General features: G+C 42.5%; 4 protein-coding genes across 4 annotated transcripts; 1 reads left to right on the top strand and 3 right to left on the bottom strand.

The window, feature by feature from the left end:
- Nucleotides 1-3,650: 3,650 nt before the first annotated feature.
- Nucleotides 3,651-9,645, bottom strand: EAF02_007124 (uncharacterized protein; the record flags this gene model as incomplete). Its single annotated transcript, XM_038903172.1, has 11 exons — nt 3,651-3,984; nt 4,380-4,446; nt 4,558-5,186; nt 5,372-5,455; nt 5,576-5,826; nt 5,877-5,898; nt 6,160-6,263; nt 6,340-6,500; nt 6,555-6,641; nt 6,692-9,269; nt 9,337-9,645. 11 exons carry the CDS (start codon nt 9,643-9,645, stop codon nt 3,651-3,653), a joined length of 4,626 nt encoding a protein of 1,541 aa, XP_038757493.1.
- Nucleotides 9,646-10,441: 796 nt separating this feature from the next.
- EAF02_007123 (uncharacterized protein) lies at nt 10,442-13,345 on the bottom strand. The gene is made up of 4 exons (XM_038903171.1): nt 13,104-13,345; nt 12,817-12,997; nt 11,278-12,161; nt 10,442-11,223 (listed from the first exon to the last, which is right to left on the bottom strand). The coding sequence occupies exons 3-4, from the start codon at nt 11,837-11,839 to the stop codon at nt 10,898-10,900; spliced, it is 888 nt and encodes a 295-aa protein (XP_038757492.1). The 5' UTR covers nt 11,840-12,161; nt 12,817-12,997; nt 13,104-13,345; the 3' UTR covers nt 10,442-10,897.
- Nucleotides 13,346-15,372: 2,027 nt separating this feature from the next.
- On the top strand, nt 15,373-16,750 carry EAF02_007122 (uncharacterized protein; the record flags this gene model as incomplete). Its single annotated transcript, XM_038903170.1, has 4 exons — nt 15,373-15,423; nt 15,481-16,020; nt 16,071-16,265; nt 16,316-16,750. 4 exons carry the CDS (start codon nt 15,373-15,375, stop codon nt 16,748-16,750), a joined length of 1,221 nt encoding a protein of 406 aa, XP_038757491.1.
- Nucleotides 16,751-17,312: 562 nt separating this feature from the next.
- EAF02_007121 (uncharacterized protein) lies at nt 17,313-20,296 on the bottom strand. The gene is made up of 2 exons (XM_038903169.1): nt 18,138-20,296; nt 17,313-18,062 (listed from the first exon to the last, which is right to left on the bottom strand). Exons 1-2 carry the CDS (start codon nt 18,756-18,758, stop codon nt 17,883-17,885), a joined length of 801 nt encoding a protein of 266 aa, XP_038757490.1. The 5' UTR covers nt 18,759-20,296; the 3' UTR covers nt 17,313-17,882.
- Between the last annotated feature and the right edge of the window lie 118 nt (nt 20,297-20,414).

Below are 20,414 nucleotides of genomic sequence, written 5' to 3'. Positions count from 1 at the left end.
CTTTCCGCGTTTTCTACCGTCTAAAGGGTGTAACTGTATAAACGCACAAGGCCCGATCTAATACCAATTCAGGCGCGGGACCGGCTTACACTCCATCATATAGCACAACGATCTAATCCCACAATGAAATTTTCCACGTTTTCCGCTCGATTTCTACAGAAGGTATCTCGCCTGTCCCTCCTGACACGGCATTGGCTCTTACTACATTTGAAATTACTTCATACAATAAGTAATGGAACCCGAATTTGACTCAACAAAGAACACACCACATCCGAGAATTCTCGAATCGAATCTTTCACGAGGGGAGATAAAATGCCTCACAATACTTAGTATTCCATACACCGATTTACACAGTTAAAGGTCTTGATTCCAACCTCGTGGTACACCGAGCCAAACTTTTCTCTCCACGCTATTTTTTATTCCTCGTCATTTTAGCCCATGACCATCTCCTGTTCAGCCCGTCTACGTAGTTTGTCGAACATAAACTTTGAATTCCAAACACCAATTATCCCAGCATTTCCACAACCTCATATTTCACAAAAGCGACAAGGTTTACTCGAATCCTCCGCAGTATTCGCATGTCCGGGAATAGTCTCCAGGACTCTTGTTTGAATTAAGGTTATTTATTCTGGTATACAACATGTTACCATCATTACGTCTTTCTGCAAAAATGGGCTGATCCCCTTTCTCAGTCAAAATCAACACTTTTTGTCCTGTCTTCCGTAGTACAACATATGCAATTGGAGATTACATATGTTGAAGTGCAGGTTGTATAAATTTTCGTGGAGTAGAACATTTTGCCTTGTGGAAAAGATAATGCTGTGTCACCCTAGCTTTTTCTCCATTTCCTCCCCTGAATTCGGATTTGCACCTTGAACAGCAAAATTTCCCTTGAATATCTATCTTTACATATATTCGCCACCAGCAGATCATCCCTATCGTATCTTATTCCCATCATTCAACACCGTATGCAAAATCTCCCATTACTAGTTCACTATCTTCACCAACCATACAATATCTATCCGAGTCTAATGCACACATCACACAACGGCAACTACGGCCCGTAAAAGAATACACGATCTACAATCGTCCTAAAATCCATCTTATTACCCAGCCAAACAACGTTTCAGCCATTTGTTCAGTTAATTCAATTCATTCAGCCACTTTCTGATCTAATCTGATCATTCACCATCCTTCTTCAAGACCATTACGCCAATATAACATCTCGCATATTTCAATGTTTAATAATTCGGCAAGTAACTAGCATTCTTCCTGATTCAGTCTTTGGTTTGGAAGTAGGAGAAGCCTCCGCAGTTAGTCTCTCATGCATGATTCGAATTCAATATCATTTAGCATACTGACTCATTTCTTTGTTCGTGGCTACGACTGCGTTCGTTGTGTAATTTTCGATTCTAGGAATTTTGCTCTGCATACCTTCAGAGCAACCAGACGCACCACAACATATTCTCAACCCGCTCTCAACCAGCTTTGAGCCCCCAATCTTTTCTCCTAATAATTTTCTTGCCTACTTGCTAGAATGGCATTCAAATCCCGAGCTTCCTCCGCCCCAAAATCATCAGTACCACATCTCACAATTCAATGTTTCACCACATCCCCATAGCCCTCAACCACCTCACCATCCACAACTTCACCTCTTACAGAATACTGCATATACGCTCGGACTACCCCGCCATCTTCTTCATTCACACACCTCATCCAAACTCTTCACTCCAATCCCACTAGGCAACTCCTTTTCATAAACCCCTCAACGAATCATTTGAACTGATGCACACCCTCATTTCTTCGGAGAGAACTCCGCTCCCATGAGGATCCTGAGTTCATGCCCAACTATCTGGATGAGAAAGTAAAATGACCCACTATGAAATGCAGCATGCAAGACATGCAATGTGATTTGGACTATGCGATGCAATAAGTTGTGTTACGCGAGGTGGCAAGGTGTTCTTTACCTTGTTAGGTCTATCTTCTGTGTGAGATCCTCCTCGAGTCATTGCTGTGATAAGATATTTTCTGATGATAGTACACTTAGCTTCATCACTGCCTCATAATATCTTGGGCATTCACATGGTAATCATTGCCGCTGGTGAATTGAAGATAATGGATGCGGCTCGATACTAAGCCGACCAAATAAATGATGGAATTCAAAACTGATTGCTAATTAATACCATTGGATCGAGAAATAAAAATTAGATTTCGTAATTTTCATAAAAAGCGGAGGGATCTCCTTCCACTTGATCATGTTGCTTTGAGATCCCTCGAATATAAAGTGGGATCGATGTATTGTCTTGGCGAGGTGCCAGTAGGGGGAGGAAGGTATATTTTGGATCAACGTAAGATGACAGGTAACGGTTTTAGACATAATTTGATTCAACGGTACCTATTGACTTATGGAATAATGATTCTTCAAGCCAATGCGATGGATATTTCGTAAGGCTGAAGAGGTTAAAAGTCATGACTGTGTTTCAAACAAATCTGTCCATTTGTATTTCGAACTTCATTTAAATATATTCATAATTCCGCCTGAATACCTTCTATTCGGATGTGAATTCGCTGCTCTATCTTTCCCTTTCATACAACTTCTTTCGAACCTCTAAGATCATGTCGCATTTCCTCCGAGACTAAATTCTACAGCCCGAGGCTTTGACCTTCGTGTGTGGGATACTTGATTGCTATTTTATCTGATCTCGACAAACAAATATCCATCTCTTGAAACATTACCTACCCAAGTAAATATAAGCTCCTTGTTGGAATCTTTGCTGTCTAGACATTAGTTATGCGCTACCTCATTTCTTTCTCACAATTGTCTCGTCTTTCTTTTACCTCCATTGTCTCATTTTCGCTATCAAATAGTCATTGCCCTCATTAGCAACCACGTCATCATCTATTCTTTGGATGCCTCAATCTTACATTCCCACAAATTGGTCCAAAATTGAAGGCCTAATACTATTATATTCGCATCTTTGAATCCATGATGCCCGCCCGCGATACTGCACTTTCTCCGTGTCTTTCTTTGACAGCTAAACACTTCAAAAGCGTAATATTGTATGATTTCGTTTAATTTTATCCGGTTCATCAGATGTGTGTGCATACCAAATAAGCGCCCAAATGCCCTCGGACATGCATAATCAACATCATCATTAGCTCAAGGGAGATTCACATTCTGGGACCCATGATGGTACAATCGGATCCTACAGCTACATCTTAGATTTACACATACATCACCACAAACCATAAATGCATCACAACAAACCCCATCCATGATGTTTCATTCTGTTCCATTTTGTTCCATTCTGTTCAAATTTTCAAATATACAAGTCCCCTCTTCCGCCTCCACTGACATTATCTCAGTTAACATCCTCCACTATTTTCCCCTTCATCCCATCTCTTCATTTTACAACTTCCCCATATACAGTTTTCCTTTCCACTCCCAAAATTCCACACGCGAAACGAGACAAAGGAATGGACCTATACATATATAGGTACCCAAACCATGTACAAAACAATAATGCAATTTCAATCTTCAACTAATCTTTGGAAAACATGTGGCCTTAGTTTTCTTTTGACTTCTTTCAACCCATCACCTCTCCCTCGATTATTTACTCGTTCACAAATTTCCCTCACCTACCCCTACTTTACCTCACACTCCCCTCCAGTCCCGCCTCTCTAACTAACTTCCAAAAGAGACCCCTCTTCTCCATTAGTTTTTTAGGGCTATCAAATTCCTTAACTTGTCCCTGCTCCAACACTACAATCCTATCACTATCCAAAATTGTATTAATGCGATGCGCAATCGTAATGATTGTTCTCTTCGCGAAAAGTGGAGATCGCAATGTTGTCTGCAATAGTGCATCCGTTTCCACATCAACCGCCGCGGTGGCTTCATCTAATACTAAAATGTTGGAAGGGGCAAGGAGTGCTCGTGCAAGAGAGACAAGTTGTCGTTGGCCTTGAGAAAGATTGGATCCGCTATATCCGATAAAAGACGTGGTTAGCTTAACTCTATCCTTGGAAAACTAGGCTGAATGAAATTTTGTGAAGTTTGTGTTGGTAATTTAGATTATGCCTGTGTTGCAAATGGTGTTGTGATAGATGTGGTAGCAATTTCTGTGACATGAGGAGAAGAGGAAAGAATGGTATGTGAAAACGGGATCTTTGAGCGAGGAATTAAACGATGCAATAAGGAATCGCAAATCAAAACTGAAGGATAACGCAAAAAAACGGCATGTGATGGTTGATATTTGTGACGTTGGGCAGTGATGTGGTGAAAGGTTTGGCAAAAAGGACGAAAGGAAAAATTATGGAAATAGGAGGGTGACCGCAGGAAAGGGTTCAGCTTATGATAAGGAGAATGTATTACGAACCATTCTTGAATTTTAGCTTCCAACCCACCACTCATAGTTGAGACGTGATCTTTTAGCCTTGCATGTTCTATAAGGAAGATTGGTTAGCGAAAGTGTCGGTATTACACGCTGCTTGCAATATATGATCACTCATATCTCACAAACAACGCCGAGTATCTTCGTCTAGAGTTACACTTACCTAGTACGCTCCACAACTCTGTGTCATCATGTACATGACCAGGGTCAAGGTTATCGCGAACTGTACCCTCAAACAGAGCCGCATCTTGTGGGATAATTGCCAGTCGACGTCTTAGATCGAGTAGCCCTATTGTTGACGTGTTCAATGCGTCAATGCTGATATTACCCTCACTCGGCTCGATGATCCGAAGTAGGGCTAATGTCAAACTAGATTTTCCTGCACCTGTCCGACCGACTACTCCAATCTTCTCATGTGGCTTGATATCAAGGTTGACATTTTTGAGCACGAGGTCCAAGCCCTCACGATATCGTGTACTGTAATTGTTGAAGTTCACTCCGCCCGATGCAGGCCAACTGATTGGTGGACGATGTCTGTGAATCACTTCTGGAGCTTCACTTGGTAATCTAGCATACTCGAGAACACGTTCGACAGATACGATATTTGTTTCCACTTCAACCGTTTGACGAACAATCCAATTTAAAGATTGTGTGATTTGAAGAGCATATGACATTGCCAGTCCGACAAAACCGGAAGTCAAGGGACGTCCAGCAGCCACAGTCACGATAGACAATCCGGCGGCGGCTAAGATGATAATCGATCCGAGGAATTCGAGTCTTACAGCAAGCCATCTGCACATTAATGATGTCAGTTGAATGTAATGTCCCAAATGTTCTCGAACGCCGAGCAATTGGTCTGTGCTTGGTGATCCGATTCATGGGGAACAAGTTTCACTTCGATTTAAACAGCCAATCACGTATGGCGCACCACAGATGTTGGATTGGAAAACATGGTTATGAAAGGTTACATGACATACCGATTACTATTGATAGATGGAAAATAAGCTCTCAAATTAGCGTCAACTCTCCATTCATTTTCTTGTGTGAATCGTTTCTGTTGACTAAAGTACCGACAAATTAGTATCCTGGATGTCTTGGATAATCTCCGTTTTCGAAGTCTCAAGCTTCGAAAACCGAGCTTGTGGATTAAGCAAATGAGAATGTCTGTCAAAGTTACTTACCGATAAGCTCGGATGGTGCCGATTCCTCCAAGAGATTCCTGGAAATGGGCATATATTGGACTTCGGCTGACACTATCCAAGCGCTTCAACTCACGGGAAGTACGGAGATAATAACGCTGCACCCAGTAATACACGCCTGCCAGCGGGAATATGAAGGCAATAAATGGGGGGTTTGCTACAGAAATGACGACTAGGGTAAACAATGCCCGAGCTGTGTTGACGAATAGCATGTTGAAAGTCCTCGCAAGTACCTAACACGGGTTAGAACATGTCAGAATGTACGGTTGTACTTTATAGTTACCTCATCTATCCGATAAACATCACTAAATATGACCTTGTTAGCTTGTATTCTTGGTAGATCCGATCTCGGGTACGAATGCAACACAGCATTCAAACAAACACAGAAAGCTAGGATATGGATAGAATCATATGTGCACCATTCTGAACAAAGCGGGATGATAAGGCAACTATCAGACTCAAGGAGTACAGTAAATCTTTTTTAAGAGGGTGCCGATAAATTGTGCCAATCGGAAATATTCTGCTACCAAGAAAAATAAAAAATAAAACGGTCGTCTACAACATACCTCGAAAAGCGATTAAGAATGCGGCCAGCGGGAGTGGTTTCAAAGAAGGACATCGGAGATCGGAAGATGGCAAAGGCCATACGCTCGTGAAGTTTCCTAGATGCCTGAAAGGTGTCAGATTGGCCTTCGCGGCTAGTTTTTCATGATGCGAGAACCCGCTTCCTGGTCGGGCAACCTTACCTCGATAGAACAAAATATCCACAAGATCAAGGTTTGGACAACCACGAGAGCGGCAGATCCAATACCAAAGGCAAAGTACACACCGATGTACTTGCCGACATCTCGATTAACGCCAAGCTTGTCATTGGCCTCAGCCCAGCTTTTGAGCCATACACTGCCACCTATGAAACATTAGTAAAAGAGATCTGCCAGCAAAAGGAAAGAAGTAAACCTACTGATCTGTGCCGTTTGAGCACCAACCAACATAGTCAAATAGATCAAGACGGCAGCAAGATTGCTAGTCTTAGCATATTCAGAGTACACTAATCAAAGTTAGTATTGATGCTGTGATTATGAATTTGTATATGCCTACCATCCCATTTTACTTTTCCTTGTTCAGAATGTTCCTTGCCCTGCTTAGATTTCGAACCATCTTCTTCATCGCGTAGTTTGCCTCTTGGACCTCTGAAAGTTGCTGTACTGGCACGTCTTAAGGTATTAGAGCTACCCTTCCTCTTCTTAACACCTGATCCTCCAGGTCGAATAGGCTGAAGTTGTGTCAAATGTTCTTGAGCTTCTTCAGCTTCGTCTTTTTCTTCCTCTTCTCCAGGCTGCTCAAAGTCAAGTATTGTTGAAGAATCGCTAGTTTCAGTGGTTTCAGAATCTGTGGACACATCCTTGTTTTCGGAAGTGTTAATCAGATTTGCAATTTCTCCTCTTCTAGCAATGGCCTGATCATATGTACCACGCTCGATGATTTTAGTATCTCGAAGCAAGCAGATGAGGTTGGCTTCTTTGAGAACGGGAATAGAATTTGTGGCAAGAACTCTAGTCTTTCCACTGAGTAATCCGGTTGAACCAAAGACATTATCAATCAAATGTCTACCGACATGTTGATCAACGGCGGATAAACAATCGTCCAATAGATATACATCAGCTCTAGCGTAGACTGCCCTTGCCAAAGTCAATCGTGCTTTTTGACCTCCACTCAAGGATATACCACGCTCTCCGACCTCAGTTTCATCACCATCTGGCAATTGAGCAAAATCCTCCGAAAGTGCACAGGCCTTGACAGTTTTATCGTAAAAGGTAGGATCAAAACGGTGACCGAATAGGATATTTTCCTTGACGCTAGCGTTCATAACCCATGGCTGTTGCGCTACGTAAGCTGTTTTTCCATGAACGACTACCTGTCCCTTAACTTTCCAAAGATCACCGAGAAGTGCTTGTAAGAAAGATGACTTTCCTGCTCCGACTCGACCAACGATACAAGTAAGTTCTCCTTTATGTGCAGAGAAATGAATATCTTGTAGGACGTTGCGGTCAGAGTGTCTGTCCCAAGAAAAGGTCGCATCTCTGATGGTCAAAGATTCTTCGCCGTCATCCTCGATAGGACCCTTCAGAATTACCGCGTCGGACTGTAACTCTTCAGCTGTGAAGAACGATGTTAAACGCTTGACAGCAACTGAAGCCTCAATGATGGAGGTAATAACCATTGGAAGAATTGCCAATGGGAATGTTAATAAGTTGAGTAAGGTTAAAGTAGGGAACACAATATCAGTGGTTAGTGGACTGTTGGTAGTCAACACAAAAACAGCAAATGTCGAACAAGATACCAAAAATGGTGTGGTAGACCAAGTGAAATTGGCAACTGATTGGGCAGCACCAATCTTTCGTAGAGTTTTAAGTTCCTGGTCATTTCTGACGAAATTCAACTTGGCCATGAAAGCAGAGCTCCAGGCATAAAGCTTGATACTCTTCATATTGTTGATAATTTCCGCGATCAATCTCGTTCGAGAATCCTTATTCTTCATCTGCTCCTGCTGTAACTTTTTCATTAGGCGAGCGATGAGGCCATTGATTGGAATCATTAGAACCATAGCAGCGACACCAGCCAACATTGATAACCCGACTAACTGATATAAAGACACCATGCAGAGAATGATTTGATACGGAGCAGACCATAATTGTTGACCGTATTGAGTAAGATCTTGTAGTCTTTGAGTGTCAACAGCCATGTAGTTGACAATATCTCCAGTAGACTTGCTAGCTCTTCCCTCATTCGATAATTTAAGTGATTTTCCGTAGATTGCTGCCGTCAAGGCGGTCTTTATACGCATACCAGTTTCAAAGGCTCTCTGAAAGTATTGATGCAAAGCCATGGTTTGTGCTACGGAAACAGAAAACATACCCAAGGCTATGGCTGCTCCTCGAATTACAGGTTGTGGTTCATCGGTCGTACGTGACTTGACCCATTTGATCAATAGCTTTAGAAGTTGCGGTTGTATGAAGGCAAGCGAATCGCTGACAGTCTTGAAAAGAGCGCCACGGAAGTATGGCCCACTGAAAGATCTGAAGATAGCCATCCAAAGAGATGGGGTTTTCTTATGTTCGATTTCATAATCCCAGGCCTCCTGGAACGTCTCGCTACATGACTTGGTGGTATCCCTTTTAGCCAGGTTCCATAGATCATCCTCTGTGAGATATTTCTTGTAACCTTGTTTCATCATAGGGGTCATCCAACCAAATGTGAGGATCGAAAATACAGTAGCATATTCGAGAGGGCATTCATCTTCATCTTCCAATGCCGAATATACGCTCTGCTTCTTTGGCACAAGCCATTCCAAGCCAAATTCAATTAACGATAGCCCGAATCCCACACAGTATGCGATGAAGTATGGAAGATGCTCGTGGTAGATTTGTTGAGATATCAACGATCGGAGCTTGACTGCGTATGCGATGTTGAGAAGGAGCCAGTAAAAGAGTACAACGCCGTTAGGATTGCGTAGTCGGGTATGCTCGAGCCATTGAATGGTAAAGATAAAACCAAGAGATGCGATTTGTATAAGACTGGTCCAGAATCTAAAATCACCTGCCCACACATCGGGATAGTTAAGTATCTGTATAACGAGTTGTACTGCGACTGAGGTTGCGATTCCTATTATGATGGCCTATTGAACATTGAATAAGCATTTTTCCATCAATTTCGTTTCTTTCAATCACTAGTGAGGACTATACCTGCTTAAGCCAAAAATGCCAGTCTTTCCTTACTTCCGCCGTAGTCTTCCTTCTTACGAGCCACCATATAGCGATAGCACCGCCTAAGATTCCAAAGGCCGCCACAGAGCTCACCCACACATCCATAAAACACGGTGTAAAGTCATAACGATGAGGACTCAATGGACCCCATCCCTCCTTGTTACCGCATAACGGTTGAGATCTCGATTTATCCGCCGTGAGATATCCACTACCAAGCTGCTCCTGCAATGCGCGAAAGCCAGAGAAGGAGCCTGTCTTGAGGATGCTCTGCGATGAGCTAACGACCATGACCGATATGTGATACTTTGTGTACTGAATCCCTCCTTCGATAGACGATAGAGGTTTTCAGAACTGGTGATATGGGAGTATGGAAGGATAGTTCATTCGTTCTGTAACACAATGACAGAATAAATGATGGAAGTGGCAGAGGTTTGGACGGTTTTTGTCTGATGGGGTACGAGTTTACAGTACGGGACCGATCAAAATTGTACTAATTATTTAGTAGATAGGTACGGATTTAAGCTATGACGGGTGCGTTCCGATTTCCTTAACCTTGACCATAATTATTTATTAACCTTACAAAGCAATACGAACAGAAAGAAAAAGAAAATCTGCGAAATAATGGCACAGAACAGAAGGATTTTACGCGTCAATGTAATGAATCCTCTCCATCTCTTTCTTTCTTATATTCGTATGATTCAACAAGTACTTGGTAGTTGAGCATTTTAGATGTTCTACGTAAAGGTAGGTAGTCGGTATCTGTGAGCCGCTCCCTATTTGTTATGAGGAGTCGGGAACTACCTACCTACCTAGTAGCTATCTAGCTATTTAGCTACTTAAGTAGACGTCATTGGATCTTATATCTGAGCCTATCATGTAGAATCTATCTCAGTACATCGTAAGACAGATACACAAAATTGCTACTATCTATGAACACCGCTCCCGGTGAATCCGTGTGTCTATATTCATAATAGAAGTGATAGGGGACCTAGATATCCATACTCGGCTTGTTCATGCTGTCCGATTAATGCAAATCACAAATTATCAAGAGCTTCAATCAAAAATCTAGAAACTCTCCTGCATGCATGCATATCGCCATCTCGATCTCCATAGATAAGTAAAGATGTCAAGTACTGTAGTGGGGCAAAATTATGTACCTCAAAAACTGAATAGCTTTCTATCTGCAGAATGCCGCATTTCGAGATAAAATGAAAATTTGAATTTGGTTGTCGAACAAGAAGCTAGATAGGAAAAATCATCTCAAACGCCATAGGTAAAAGAGTAAGGGGGAAAATGTGATTCCCGAATTTTCCATTCGAGATCATTCCTCCAACCGGTCCCGCATGAAAACAAGAGGGATCATAAAAGCAAAGCTACCTAACCATCTCCAAAATCCCTACTTCTCCCAAAGAAACAATGAAAAGTGATAAGTTGATACACAAAGGCTCGAAAACATTGTCTTTAAAGGGTATCATCTTATCGCATTGGGACCAACAATGTAGGAGAAGACCGCCCAATATTCTCAAGACTCCGTCATCATCTAATTATCGGAAGCACCAGCATCTTCCTTTTTGGGTGCCAAACCAGCACTTTGACATGTCTTCTTCCACGTCTCAACTTCACGCCATGCTCTCTCACATTCTGTCTTCAACTTATCATTGCTAGCACTGAGTTCCGCAATGGCTTGTTCAGTGAGAAGCTTCTCAAGTGTCCATTTCTCAATGTTTTGAGTCTCATTCTCCTTGAGCTGGGTGATGAATTGAACAGCTCTTTGTAGGATAGATCCTTTGTTTTTCTCACATCCGGGTACAATCTTCGCTAACTCGTTGATACCTTCATTGATGGTTTCTCGGCGACGTCTCTCAACTAGAAAAGTGATCAATGTGAGAAATTTAAATATAGAACGCAGAGTAAGTTTACCTTCTTTGTGATTATCCTTTCGGACCTTATGCCATTCATCAGATCCTACAACAGGTTTTGAACCAGAACTTCGATTTTGAGATTGATGTTGCTGTTGCGAATTGTCCATGAAGCTATTGTCGGGCTGCTGGCTATTATCCATAAAAGATGAATCCTGGTGACGATCGTTCTCGGAGGCTTGAGAAGCAAAAGAGACATCTGTTGGTTGTGGAATTGTCATGGTTGGATAGATTCCAGCAAGTGCCGCAGCGGCAGTAGATGAGGCGTTTGCATGATCTGCGGCACCATTTTGATGGTCGGGATGAATTTGTTGATTGTGCTGAAGGTTGGCATAGTTTTGCAGGGCTTCTACATCACCGATCTGCTGATTGACCAACGATTGGTCACCGGAGTCATTGACAGAATTCGGGGAAACACGCTTGTTGTTAAGGCGCCTCGTGTCATCAGCTGATTCAGAGTCCCGCTTCCGCTTTTGTGCAGTGTTGCTCATGTTAGCATTCTCTTCCCGCATAGCATTTGCTACCTCCTGCAATCCTGAATGTTCAAGGTCCATGTCTGCCATTGCGATAATCTGATGTCCTCGTGACGAGCCTTGCACGGTGATTTGTGGGGGATGTGAGGAATTAACGATCGTAAGGCGCAGATGACCTCGAGGGGTTGGTAGATAGATTTAAGGCTGAACTTGATCTTTCGCGATTTAATGACGTGTCTACCGAGGTTGGCACAAGTGCAACGACCGTCTTCTTCTAGTGCAAAGGGGACGGCTGTTACGGAAGCAATGGAGACGTATCGGTGACTCGCTCTAATGCTTCGAGGCGCTCAGCTGCAGTAGTTCGTCGCCGTGATCTTCGAAACGAACGTTTCTGTGTCCTTCGACGTAGCACCTACAAGGTCAGCACGTGTCATTGCAGATAAAGTATCACATAGTAAATCAATCAGTCAAGAAATTCCTGATAACAAAATGAGATGTCAATTGGAACATTTGGGTGATGTGGTGATGTTGCGCTTTTCTCTTCGAAATGCTGCCACTCCGCGTTGATACATCATCCTAAATGAAATCAAGCATTTCGTTGGCAAGGAGCATAACAATTGCCATAATTAATTGTGGTACTCCTGTGCAAACAAGACTATTGTCATTTTGGGTGGACATCGCAGGTAGTGGTTCAGTTACAATATGATATTGTATGTTGATGCTGCTCTGCGAGATATGACCAAAATCATGGGAGGAGGCATTTTGTGTGTGTTGCGACCTGGTGATCTATGAAGTGCAAGATAATTTGGGCCAACGGTAATGTCCGAACAATCCTTGTTGCGTGGAATTGGAACGCTGCGAGGTTTCACGAAAGATAACCCTTTTCTCTTTGGTCTCTTAATCTTTTCTCTTGTTCTTTCATAAAAGTGCAGAGGCGCTCCTGACAAGTAACGGATTGATGCAACGGACAGGCACAGATTTGAAAATAAATTTGATCGATCTTTGGGGCCTTTTTTTTGGTGAGGGGGAGGGGAGTTTGTGGAACTTGATTATGAAATTTCACGCACCTTGTTTTTTTATTATGATCACCTAATGATCGGTTGGGTGGTTGTTATCTTTCTTTCCTCCCTTCCTTGCCCGAGGCTCTTGTGGGAACGCGACCAAATGTAAAATCTGGATGATGGAACTTTTTGATATTGTTAAATCACCAACCACTCGAATTATTGATGGGGAAAAAAGAGGCAAGATCTATGAAGTTATTAGTAGATGATTTTATGGATTAGAATTAACAGATCAATTTTAGATGATATCCTTTTGATTGAGGATAGGAAGGGGGGAGAATCGAAATACTCACCAAGGTCAGATGATGTTGTTAAACAACCATTCAATTGATCACGAGTGATCAAAACTGCAATGTCACGAAAACAAAGCTTGACGACCCTAACTAGGTATAAAGACCGAACTGAGACAAAAGAGACAACCCTCAGAATATTGAATGTAATGCGAAAAAACAGTGAGTTAAGTACTTCTTTTTGAGGAAGTTCTTGTGTTCTTGTTGATGGTTGATATGATACACGTGAAGAGAGGATCATGTGGGAAGGAAAAGAGCAGAGGCACTTTTACCGGGTGAAGAGATTATTGAGGGGCTTGCTGTAGAGCTAGGTGATAATGCGTTAGACCGGAACTGTATTCATGCCTTAAATAAGAGGCTTTCAATGCGCAAACAGTCGAGATCACACACTATCAAACTCTTTTCTCTATCACATGTCTGTGCAGCGCTGTCATGATTGGTCAGAGAGGCTAGGTACTTTATGAGGTCTTGACATTCACCTGTACTTCTACTCGTATTGTTTCTTCACAGACTCGCAGAGTATGTTCAATCCCGTCATGATTCTAGGTGGTGACACTTCACAAACTTGACTTTGAGATCACATTGATTGCGCATTCAATTTCAGTTTATATCGTGAGCGTTGGGGTACTTGATACCTAGCTGCTGCTAAGATCTTCCAAAATCAGAATCCTTCCCCAATAAATGGCGGCAATTTCACAGCCAATTTGCTGATTGGAAGATGGCAGTGGTAAGTTTGTAGTATGTATACCTACAGAGATAGGCAGGTATTCAGTGGTGGCCTTTCCAGATACACTCAAAGACAAAGTTGCTTTCAAATCCCCATTTCTACTCCACCGCCCAGTCCACAACCCTTTGATTGGTCACAAAGCCCTGAGTTATCGATTCAAGGTCACAACTTTCCTGTTTCCCCTCATAAAAGTCTAGCAGGCACATGAAAGGAAAGACGAAGCGGGAGAATAGAAGAAAGGGTAATGGGATAACAAAGTATGGTATAGATAACTCCGACAGTCAAAAGAGGTGGAGAACGAATCAAATTATCTTCGGGCTGGAAAGAAAGCAAGTTGCAAGGCAGGAAACCCTCCTAAGTATAGGAAGAAGGGGGTGAAGAAAAAGAGGATAACGATCAGTCGAAAGTGTCTATATTTTTATTGACAATCGTGTTGCAAAGGAGATACCTCAATAACTACCTAGTGTTCCGAAATCACGAGAGTAAAAGTCGGCTGGAGATGCGTACAGCTTGTATTTTCATGCTTTCGTGAAGAATCAAGAGGGACATACATCAAGATCACCCGAGGTTGTAGATCCCCAGACGTACTGGTGATCGGTAAAAACAACGCGGCATAGTTGAATGAGCAGATTCTTAATCAGGTTCCCTTTCGGATACGGTACTATAGATGTATCGCGAGAGAGGCGGGTTCATGCGATTGAATATGCCCTCACCCTCGGCAAGCTTCAGAAGTCTACACGCGGCATAACCATGGCATTTGAAGTTGAAGATTTAGGGACCGTTAAAAAGTACAAGGCTTTAAAAGAAGGAGCGGTAAATCCGTGAGGGACAGTTTGCGAGTCTAGAGAAAGATATAAGGGGAAGCGAAAGGAGCATGAGGGAGTTGGCAAAAAGGGGCCCAATACAAATTCTATTTATCGCGCGTTCAAGAAGCATACCTAGGTGTGGTTGAATGACTGTTAATGAACAGTATGCTTCATTTTTTTAGCACCGGACTTCGAGATACTCTCGTAATATGTTGCATTCTGATTATCAGCGATGGTTTTCGTAACACGCCAATTTCAAGTCAATATAACGCATCAAAATCACTAGAATCGAATCAGAAGTCTTCGAATCTTTAATCATGACATGGCGTGCATGTGACAACCAAAAGACGAAAGCCATGTGACCATGCTGATCTGATATCACATCTGGTCGTAAAAGCAACCGTAGTTATCGGTCCCAGACAATGGAGCTACAACGTCAATCTCACAATCTATATCGTACAGATTGGAATGATTGTAAGCTTGTGAGATAATTGCTACAACTCACTGCATTCTTATACAAATTTGTACAAGATTGGTTTTGAATCCGTATATTATATTATATCTTTGACAACTTGTGATTCACGAAAGAGCAATTCCTTCGCCAGTCTGAGTATTCATTGGCTTTGACATACTACTGCCACTGCCTCCGGGCACAATTCACACTCCTCTACTTTCTCTGATCATCTCTATAAAGCTCATCACTTTTTTTTTACTGTCGCACATTTGAACTTCTTTCAATATGGCTGATTTCATAACTACCAAGCTAAATCCCGAAACTCATCTAATCCTCGTAAGTCTACTTTCCCCTCTTCCCCTCCACGCATCTCTCAAGCTAATATTCTCATAGGACCAACCACTCCTTCGACTTCCCCTCGAACTCCTCAAGAAAAACTTCAAAGTGGTCCATTTCAATCTCGAAAAAGAATCTGCGAGCGTTAAAACTGCCTTGAAGGAAACCACTGACGCTTCCCTCAATGCCCATGCTTCTCCCGACGATGTTCTCAAAAACGTTGATTCTATGCTCACCCGCATGCGCGGTCTAAAACGCAAACTCCAATCATGTGCCGAAGAAGAAAAGAGGTTACAAATGCAATCTGCTGCGAGAATCAAACATATAAGTTCACTCTATGAGATAAAGAGATTAGAGGATGTGAAATATGAGGAATGGAGTCGGACACGGTTAGATCGGTTACTAGTTGATTATCTGTTAAGGAATGGATATAAAGAGAGTGCTAGTGCTCTTGCGCGGGAGAAGAATATCGAGGAGCTAGTAGATGTGGAGACTTTCGTTCAGATGAGTAGGATTAAAGACAGTCTCTGCAAAGGCAAAGTTACGGAGGCGTTGGCATGGTGTTCAGAAAATAAGAAAGAGTTGAGGAAGATGGAGGTAAGGATTCTAGGCACGTACTTTAGTACCTATACTGATATTTGGTACAGAGTAATCTCGAATTTATGCTTCGTTTCCAGCAATATGTCGAGTTGGTACGCACAAAAGATGAGGCGAAGTTGGTTGAGTCTATCGCACATGCGAAAAAGTATCTATTGCCATTCCGGGAAAGCTATCCTAAAGAAGTTCAACAAGCGTGTGGACTCCTAGCGTTTCCTCCCGATACTAAAGCTTCAGGTTACGGAGTATGTTGTCCCCTTTGTAATCTGCTCCACACCCCTAACAAAAGTCGCAGGAACTCTATAGTCCCACTCGTTGGACACACCTCGCCAATCTTTTTACGCAAACGCACAACGAACTCCTTAATCTTTCCTCTGTACCTCTCCTGCACATCGCTCTCTCTGCCGGTCTCTCTGCGCTTAAAACTCCCGCCTGTCATTCCTCACATACCTCCTCCATCTCTCCCACTTCCACAGCCACAACGACTACGTCCGTTTGTCCCATCTGCAGCATCGAGCTCAATGGATTGGCTAAAGACATGCCTTATGCACAGCACACTAAAAGTCACGTTGAAAATGATTTGGTGCTTTTGCCGAATGGCCATGTGTATGGTGAGCATCGATTACACGAGTATAGTCGAAAAGTGGGTTTGGAGGATGAAACCTATAAGGATTTGAGGACGGGAGAGGTTTTTGCAAAGGGCTTGGTTAAGAAAGTATTCATTTCGTGATGCGAGTGGTGGAGTAGTATTCTAGTGGTCTAATAGATGTGTGCTTTCCGGAGCTTTGTTGCATGGATTCGGAGTTAGGTATTCAAAGAATTGTACACACAAACAGAGTTTTATGGTCAGGCTAGGTAACATCATCATTTGTCTTCTGAGATGCTTTTTAAGGGGGGAGAAGCAAGTAAGGAATGAGGAGCGACCACCAACATGGAAAATATGTCATAAAGTCCATCCATATGCAGTAATCTTTGAGCAGGACCGGAAGTGTGGATGCGGTATTATAGGGAAAGGTATCTAGTAAAATCAATGGGAAAGAAAGGGGAGCTTTGGATGAGGACAAATGAAAAGGGTGAGGATCACAGAATCAGAATTATAGAGAGAATAAAAATGCTCGTTTACAGTATTGAGTACCTAGGTAGCTATATTTCAATATCATGGTCAGATCATCAATTCCACGCTTCACCACCTGCCGTAATATATGAATGTAGCTGGACAGGTATCTCATTAGACGGAAAAGCAAATCCGCACGTCGAAGTTCTCAAAGTTCTCAAAGCTCCAAAGTTCCGAAGTTCAATCATTCATCATTATCAGCACCTATGTACAAGTACCTATTAAATAATCCTCGGGTCTTCTTTCTCTGTTGCAACTAAACATACTCCTACCCTTTCTTTCTCCATCGTATTACCCATCACCAATCCTCATCAAACATAACATGATATTCATCACTCCTTTTTCTGTCTCCCTCACATTCCCTTCCTCTCTGCTCTTCTCTTATCCATCTTCCAATCCTACAGCAATCCCTAACAACATCACCAAAGCTTCCCTGGCGCAAGCCTTGATCTTGCAATCAATCAGTATATAAATGCATGCAACTCCCGTCTGTCTTCTCAACTGTGCGTTTTCATCCCAAGTCCAATGCTAACTCCAAACAAATCACTATTCTTCCCTTTCTTCCCCTCCTCTTTTTCTTTCTTTCCATCTCCTCTACAAAACATCCTCTTGTTCTCTTTCTCCTAAAACGCCTGTGTAAAAATGAAAAAGGGGGTATAAATTGCTTCTCTCCTCGTCCTCTATCTTCAATCCTCCGCTTCCTTTTCTTCTTCTTATGTATGTTACAGCTCCCATCGCTCAACACCACCTAAGAAACGGTCTCCATATGGTCACTCTTCTGACTTCTACTGGGTATTGTAGCTAGTAACTCATGTTCTGGTGGAGTTCCCGTGACATGTGTATTTTGCGATATGCCCGAATCTAAACGATCTGATTCGGGTATTGTGGCGGGATATGAAATTTCCGGATCTGGGACTTGGATATCAAGCTATTTGATGTACATCAGTAAGGACTTCTCCTACATAGAGGCGAGTCAAAACATGTCTACTAGGGGAAAACTCACATTCATATATCCCGTTCTCCTCAAACTCACAATTTTTGGAGCTGTCCCCGGTTCCTTTGCCCTCGACTCCATATCTCTATTCCATTCTTCCAACCACAGTTCCACACGATTCAACCGAGACTTCACACCCGTCCAACCCAAATCATCCCATACCCAACCCGTCACCAAGCCCATCAACCCATCGAAGATATTTCTCGCACCCCAAGGATTAAAAGCCGGTATCAATTCATTATTAATCCTCTCAATCAAGCCTCTAAAATCCTGTTCCGTAACCCCAGCCGGATCCAAAATCTCTGGGTACAAATTTGAAAATGTAGGCGCGAGATCTCCTTCCAACATCCAATCGCGACGAATGCGTATTATGCGCGTTGTATTGTATAAAGGCGATGAGAGTGGAACATGCATATTCATATGTGGAAAACATGGATGTTGGGGACCCCAAGCATCATCATCTCCCTCCCCTGGCTCTTCCCCAACTATCGATGTGCCATTTGAGGATAATGCGGAACCTATACCGCCTGGTAATGAAATGTTTGAATCGTTCGCATGTGTTATTGGTGATGTGCCAGATGGATTATATGGATTGAGGGTATTGGGACCGCGCTCAAGGTCCGTAGACATAGCTGCTTTACTGAAATCGAAAGAGATGCCCGAGACAGGTGTCGGAGTAAGTTGTCTTCCTTCTGGAGCCCTTCCGGTAAGCTTCTCTAATGTTGTCGCAACAGTTATAACAGGCTCTTCTTCTACCGCTTTTCCTTTGCCCTTATCAAGTTTTGGTCCGGCAGTAGGTGTAAGAGGAGAATCACCGCTTTTTCGATTTCGCGCAAGGTCTATGCTAACCGTTCTTGGTAAAGATATTCGATGCGAACTTAATGAACTTCCACTCCTATCAACCTGTAAACTTGCTCTCGTAGATGCGGAATGTCTTTGTTGTCGCTGTTCCGGTAACGTTAATAATGGATAATTACCTCCGGCACTGGCTCCCTCCCGTAAATTTGATATATCTGGATGTTGAAGTGGTATCGCAATAACCGGTCGTTCTTCCGGCGGTGATTGATGTCTTTTTGGCGATGTCTGAGGATATGCTCTCGGGGTTGAATTTGTCGGATTCCACAATCTAGATGTACTTGGTCTTCTCGGTCTCCCCCTTGACGTACTTCTTGAGCCAGCACGAGGTCTAAAGGGATTTGGGAAAGTTTCTGTTGTACCAGGATTCGCAACACTTTGTAAAGCGTTCCTCCAACTATATCTCGTTGGACTACTTATTCGAACTTGTGGTTGATCGCGATTGGTTGGCACAGGGCTTGGTGATGGATATGGAGGTTGATGACTTGGGGATGGAATTCTCGCATTTGCAATCGCTGATGGAGGGGCATTGGGTCGATTGGTGATTCCTATGGTGGATGAAGATATGGTGGACGGTAGGATTGATGTGTGTGACGCCGTTGGGAATTTGCGGCCGGATTATTGGCCGCTATTTTTGATAAGCGCAAGTCTCTTTTCTTCCTCTTCTCCTGCTTCTCCTGCTTCTCCTCAACCTTGTCCCCTTCCTCTCTCCGTATTGTTGTTATTATGATTATGATTATTATTGTTGATGATTGATTTTTATCTAGACGACTTTGTAGTCGATTAGATATCGAAATTTTGAAATATTTACCCTTTAATTGAAAGGATTCTTCGTGGGGAATTGTAAGGGGATTCGTACTAATGCAATGTGATGCAGTTAGATAGGAGTCCTGCAGGAATTGAAGTTTTTGATTCGCTTGTTGAATTATGTGTGATGAAATGCCTGAAATGCCTGATATTTCAGTAAATCTCTCCTCTTCCATTTCGATTGTGCATGTCTAACTGTGATTTTGGATTTGAGTATCTTTCAGAAAGGACGATATATATATGCGTATGTGGTTCAAAAGGTTTCGAAGATTCGGGTTGGTGTGAATGACAGATGTGCTTTGGAGAGGAAAAAAAGCAAGACGGCTGAGGAGTAGGCTCGTTGCTCGGTAGGTATACGAAGTGGTATATAAATATATATAGAAGTCAAAATGGAATAATCTAGTTAAATTTCTGCCGTCATCAACCAAAAGTCGGGGGAATAGAAGTAGGTACAGTAGTACAGGAATCACAGGCTAAGAATTGAAGTCCAAGATATCTCGGTGAAGAGAAGTAGAAAGTAAGCAAGAAAATCCAAGCGAAGTTCAAAGTTCAAAGTTCAGAGATCGGAATTCAAAAGAAAAGAATCAAGTCTCATATAAAATATGAGATAAATTCAAATTTCAC

Source organism: Botrytis sinoallii (assembly GCF_014898435.1).
Source record: "Botrytis sinoallii strain Bc 23 chromosome Unknown BSIN_011, whole genome shotgun sequence".
NCBI classification, from domain to species: Eukaryota; Fungi; Ascomycota; class Leotiomycetes; order Helotiales; family Sclerotiniaceae; genus Botrytis; species Botrytis sinoallii.
Note: the sequence above shows the minus strand (reverse complement) of the source record. Positions and strands in the feature narration are given on the sequence as shown.

Excerpts from the sequence above, each read along its gene's own strand:
- EAF02_007123 (XM_038903171.1), bottom strand. The coding sequence starts at position 11,839 with ATGGCAGACATGGACCTTGAACATTCAGGATTGCAGGAGGTAGCAAAT. Across the intron at positions 11,224-11,277 it reads AAAGGATAATCACAAAGAAG|TTGAGAGACGTCGCCGAGAA; the intron begins GTAAACTTACTC and ends TCACTTTTCTAG.
- EAF02_007121 (XM_038903169.1), bottom strand. The coding sequence starts at position 18,758 with ATGTCTACGGACCTTGAGCGCGGTCCCAATACCCTCAATCCATATAAT. Across the intron at positions 18,063-18,137 it reads GGAGAACGGGATATATGAAT|CTTGATATCCAAGTCCCAGA; the intron begins GTGAGTTTTCCC and ends TACATCAAATAG.